The following is a 6075-nucleotide window of genomic DNA, read 5'->3' on the forward strand; positions in this document are numbered from 1 at the left end:
ACCCAACACACACGCTACACACCACACACACACAACACACACACACACACACACACACACAACACACACCACACACACACACACACACACACACACACACACACACACACACACACACACACACACACACACACACACACACACACACCACAACATGCACGGTGTGACACCACCTCTCTCTCTCTAGGATCTGATTCGTAGGAACATCCTGTACTATCAGGGCTAAACCACCACTCTCTCTTCCTCTCTAGGATCTGATTCGTAGGAACATCCTGTACTATCAGGTCCTACACCACCTCTCCTCCAGGATCTGATTCGTAGGAACATCCTGTACTATCAGGCCTAACACCACCTCTCCTCCAGGATCTGATTCGTAGGGACATCCTGTACTATCAGGGGCCTCACACCACCCTCTCTCTCTCTATGGATCTGATTCGTAGGGACATCCTGTACTATCAGGCCTAACACACCTCTCTCTCTCTCTAGGATCTGATTCGTAGGGACATCCTGTACTATAAGGGCCGTATCGACATGGACCGCTATGACGTGCGGGACGCCATCGACGGTCGCGATGACACTTTAACGTGAGCGGTGAAGAATGCGTTCAAATTGCACAACAAAGACAGGCGAGGAGCTCCACGTCTTCCTGTCCAAGAAACAGGAGGAGAAGATACGATGGCTCGGGCTTTCCACGAGGAGAGGAAGATGGGCAGGAGGATGAGAAATCGGTTAGACACACACACATTCTTACACACTTACAGACACTCACTCACTCACTCATTCACTCACACACACACTTATATTCACTCACACACACACCGTTTGATGGTTATCAGTCACACATTTTTTACCTACTTTGGTGATGTTTAATGTTCATTTTATAATGAACAATTATGTTCATATCTATTTCTGTACAGACGATACGCTGCCGTCATGGTGTACTCTCTGCATTATTTCAAGTTACCATTAGAGCATGTGTGTTTTCAGGGTTTGAGATCTCGGCAGTACCAAAGCGTCAGGCAGCTACTGTGAGAAAGTTATCTAAACGAAAGGTGAGACAACACGAAGACACAGGTGATTTACTCTCTTCTCTCTCTCTCTCTGACAGTCTGTCTTCTATCGCTGTTTACTTACCAAGCCTTACACTACACGTTTACCTTGCGTCTGTCAACACCACCCAACTCACCACACACTCTACAACACACACACTCCGTTACATACCACAACACACTCCGTACATACACACACACTCCGACATACAACCAACACCACCTTACCTACGCCTCCCACCATGTCTGACCTGATCTTCTCTTTTTTTACAAATCGATTTACAACCATTCCAAGAGCGTTCAAATCTGGTCCACATTATCTTCAGAGAAGAGACTGTCAATCAACGACTGGCTAAACACCTATGAAAAGACAAGGGTTTCTCTGCATGCGTGAAAATATCTTATCTTGAATGGAAATGCAGAGGTGTACACAGAACGCCAGTTTGGATGTGTGTCGTTTAGCCATTGTTGATGTGATGTGTTTAGTGTACCGTTAGACCCAGCGAACAGATGCTGTGTGGTCTCTTGTGAATGTTGTTTCTCATGACCCATTCCTCATGTAGCGGCTCTGTTTTAGTTGCTGCTAAGTGCGCAAGTGTAAACGTAGTTATACTCCAGAATTCCGGTTTGTGCGCAGATACAGGCAGTGAGTGTTCCGAGGCGGAGCTGGAACTCCATATAGAGCTTTCCGTATCATACTATTATATACCTTGTTCTATCAAGATAGCTCTTTTAGCTTAGTGCGCCAGGAGAGCTAGAGAGAGGGAAGTTTCATACCTTCTGAGTAGTGAGCAACCAGATAAACTTTGTTTGGCTGTAGCAGGACAGAGAGGGGAGGTTTCATTACCTCTCTACATATACATGAACTGGTGTCTTTGAGAAGCAGGACAAAGCAGAGGGTGGTGCAGAGAAGTGGACAAGTGCATGGCTCCTCATAACCTGCTACCTTACATGAGTCTAGCTTTCTATATACATGAGTATATATAGAGAGACAGAGACAGAGAAGAGGAGAAGGTGTTATCATAACCTAATATCTATATAGACAGATTTTATACAAAATACGTGGAGATTTAAAAAATGAGGAGTAAGAACCACAAGTGTTAAAGGGAAGTTAACATATGGAATGAGCGGCGAGGTTGTCATATACTGGTGTCTACCATATTACCTAACTGGTTTGGAGCAGGACAGAGAGGGGAGGTTTCATACCTTTCACATATACCAGAGCTGGTTTGGAGCAGGACAGAGGGGGGTCATACCTTCACATATACCAGAGCTGGTTTGGAGCAGGACAGAGAGGGGAGGTTCATACCTTCTACATATACCAGAGCTGGTTTGGAGCAGGACAGAGAGGGGGTTTCATACCTTCTTACAGAGGACCAGCTGGTGATCAAAGAGGAAGAAGACCCGTTGCTGACTGCGTCCATAGGGCTGGTAGATCCAAGACATTCTCTGTATAGATCAACTCTGAGCTCCGGTCCAGGATGTCATCACCCTGGGACAATAATATTACATGGCTTTATTAGCATATTCAGGACCTAAAGACGCTGTTTTTACAACACACACACACCCATTGAGGGATGGTGTTCAGAGTGGTGACAGTATGTACCTCCCATCCAGGACGGAGGCCTGCATTGGCGTTACCAAGTGCTTGTTCAAGATGGTTCTTCTCAAAGAGCCACCCTCTCTTCCTCTTACATTGATACTATGTAATCTGGAGAAGGATGACCGGTTACGCATTTTCACACGCCAGAAGCGCTCTCAGCACGCCATGTGCGTCGTGAGCTTATAGTCTACTACTATGGAAACAGGAAACACGACTTTATTGATCAAATAACGCGAAACAGACTGACTAATGCAGACTGAGGTCACTATGTAGACAGAACAGCACTATCGTACAACGCGTAATCTCTATCGAGTAATGTAGTCTATATATCTACATTATCTATTGGAGAGCAGGAACTCAGCGACATTACAACCCCAAATAGGTTTAAGTATATGAGAGATCTACTATGGTGTACAGGGAGCAGGAAGACACATGTACAACCACAACGTAGCGATAGTCACTATGGAGACAAAGACACATTTACAACCACCACGTAGCGATAGTCGACTGAGCTATGGAGACAGAACAAGTTCTTATTACAAACCAGCAACATTGAACCTAAATAATAGTCACTATGTGAGACAGTAACTAGCAGCAGGCGATTATACACAACCCACCACCGTAGCGATAGTCACTATGGAGACAGGAAAACACATTACAACCACCACGTAGCTTGGTAGTCACTTATGTGATATCATATGAGAACAACCACACATTATCAAACCACACGTAGCGTAGTCACGTGTCTAACGTGTAATCCTACCTGTGTGCCTGTAGCCTGATTGGTAGAATATTTTGCGAGACGTCAAAGACATCTCGGGGGCCAGCTGCAGAGGGTATTGCGTACATGCAGGTATTTCAGTTGATATACGCAGGACGTATTGTGAGTAAGTGACTAGCCGTCGGATACGGTAGAGGTAGTAATAGACTTATGATACTGGGTCGATCATCTGCTGCAGCAGGACGACACGGCCCTCCGAAGGAAGTGCTGCTTACCTTCCCGTCCTTCTCATACTTGAACAGCTCCATACACGCATCCAGGTGTTGTGTACAGTACTCAGCATAGATCCAGAAGCCGTCTTGCTGTGGAACAAACAACAATGAGGAGCATGAGGAGATGGTTAATTGTGCAGGTTTGAGACAATAAGTCCTACTGCAGGTATCATAGCGTGGGTAGTTTGATGATCTACCCTCATCTCTCTCTCTCGTTCTTGAGTTTCTTATTCACGATGTGTGTAATGGCTGCCCTCAGGGTAAGTTTCTGGCATGTTCCTCTCTCTCTTCCTTTCTTCCTTCCTTCCTCCTCTCATCCTCTATAATAAGGGCAGTATTGTTCCCATCTCCGTCTCATTGTGTTGAATGACCACTGGTATAAGAAGTCTATAATTCACAGCTATGCATATCTCTGTTGCTTAATGGTTTAGCTTGAGGTTTGTGAGCTAGCTTTAAACCAGGGCTTTGTTTTTGTTGTTGAGAAGAGAGGATACAGATTTGTTGTTGAGGACAGAGAAGAGAGAGGGGGAGAGAGAGAGAGACAAAGAAAAATAGAGAGAGAGAAAAAGAAAGAAAGAAAGAAAGAAAGAGAGAGAAGAAGAGAGGATAGAGCTTTGTTGTTGAGAGTTTAAAGAGTTGTGTGTTTTTGTGGCAGATGGAGAGGGTTGCATAAGAGGATAATATGGGGAAACGTCTACAGGCTAAAACCAATCAGAGACACAACACACACACACTCAGGGCCTAACACCACCTCTCTCTCTCTAGGATCTGATTCGTAGGGACATCCTGTACTATAAGGGCCGTATCGACATGGACCGCTATGACGTGCGGGACGCCATCGACGGTCGRGARGAKGACTTRAACGTGAGCGTGAAGAARGCYTTCAAATTGCACAACAAAGACAGCGAGGAGCTCCACGTCTTCCTGTCCAAGAAACTGGAGGAGAAGATACGATGGCTCCGGGCTTTCCACGAGGAGAGGAAGATGGTGCAGGAGGATGAGAAAATCGGTTAGACACACACACATTCTTACACACTTACAGACACTCACTCACTCACTCATTCACTCACACACACACTTATATTCACTCACACACACACCGTTTGATGGTTATCAGTCACACATTTTTTACCTACTTGTGGTGATGTTTAATGTTCATTTTATAATGAACAATTATGTTCTATTCTATTTCTGTACAGACGATACGCTTGCCGTCATGGTGTACTCTCTGCATTATTTCAAGGTTACCATAGAGCTTGTGTGTTTCAGGGTTTGAGATCTCGGAGTACCAGAAGCGTCAGGCAGCTCTGACTGTGAGAAAGGTATCTAAACAGAAAGGTGAGACAACACGAAGACACCAGGTGATTTACCTCTCTTCTCTCTCTTCTCTCTGACAGTCTGTCTTCTCATCGCTGTTTACTTACCAAGCCTTACACATACACGTTTACCTTGGTCTGTCACACACCCACACTCACACACACTCCGTACATACACACACACTCCGTACATACACACACACTCCGTACATACACACACACTCCGTACATACACACCCAACACCACTCTTTCACCTACGCCTCTCACCATGTCTGACCTGATCTTCTCTTTTTGTTTACAAATCGATTTACAACCATTCCAAGAGCGTCAAATCTAGTCACACATTATCTTCCAGAAGAGACTTGTCAATCAAACGACTGCTAAACACCTATGAAAAGACAGAGGGTTTTATGCATGGTGAATATTAAATAATATTTTTCATGAAGTAAAAATGCAGAAGGTGTAAAGAATGCCAGTTGGATGTGTGTTGTTTGCCATTGTTGATGTGATGTGTGTTTTGTACCGTTAGACTCATCATAACAGATGTGTGTGGTCTCTCTGTGAATGTTGTTTCTCATGACCCATTCCTCAGTGTAGGGGCTCTGTTTTTAGTTGCTGCTAAGGTGGCGCAAGTGTCAAACGTAGTTTGCAATTTCGTCAATGGCATTTTCCAGCCCTAATGCCAGGTTCCCAATTTACCTGTCTACCATAAGCTGACTTGCGCTGAGGTGAGAGGGGTGGCAATATTTGAGCTGTGTCTTTAAAAACAAGTGCAAAAGTGACAATTTCATGCAGCACTAATGGGCAGTTTTAAGAAAAGAGATGAGAAAATATTTACCAATAGACAAGATTTAAAAAATTTAATTAAATAAAAAGTAGTACAATAAAATAACAATAATGAGCCTGTATACTGGGGGTACCGGTTAGTAAAGAGACTATATAATGAGAGTACCGACAGAGTCAATGTGCTGGGGTACTGGTTAGGTAATGAGACTATATACTGGGGGTACTGGTTAGTAATGAGACTATATACTGGGGGTACTGGGTTAGTAATGAGACTATATACTGGGGGTACTGGTTGTAGTAATGAGACTATATACTGGGGGTACCAAG

General features: G+C 44.4%; 1 protein-coding gene across 1 annotated transcript in view; it reads left to right on the top strand.

Annotated features, from left to right (window-relative positions):
* LOC112071010 (rho guanine nucleotide exchange factor 9) overlaps positions 1 to 6075 on the top strand; it is a 52714-nt gene that overhangs the window by 31013 nt on the left and 15626 nt on the right. Inside the window, exons 8-9 of the mRNA XM_024138464.2 lie at positions 4411 to 4654; positions 4915 to 4983. Of these exons, the coding sequence (XP_023994232.1) occupies positions 4411 to 4654; positions 4915 to 4983 (313 nt within the window). The remainder of the gene's footprint in view (positions 1 to 4410; positions 4655 to 4914; positions 4984 to 6075) is intronic.

This window comes from Salvelinus sp. IW2-2015, unplaced genomic scaffold (genome assembly GCF_002910315.2).
Source record: "Salvelinus sp. IW2-2015 unplaced genomic scaffold, ASM291031v2 Un_scaffold1491, whole genome shotgun sequence".
Taxonomy (NCBI): domain Eukaryota; kingdom Metazoa; phylum Chordata; class Actinopteri; order Salmoniformes; family Salmonidae; genus Salvelinus; species Salvelinus sp. IW2-2015.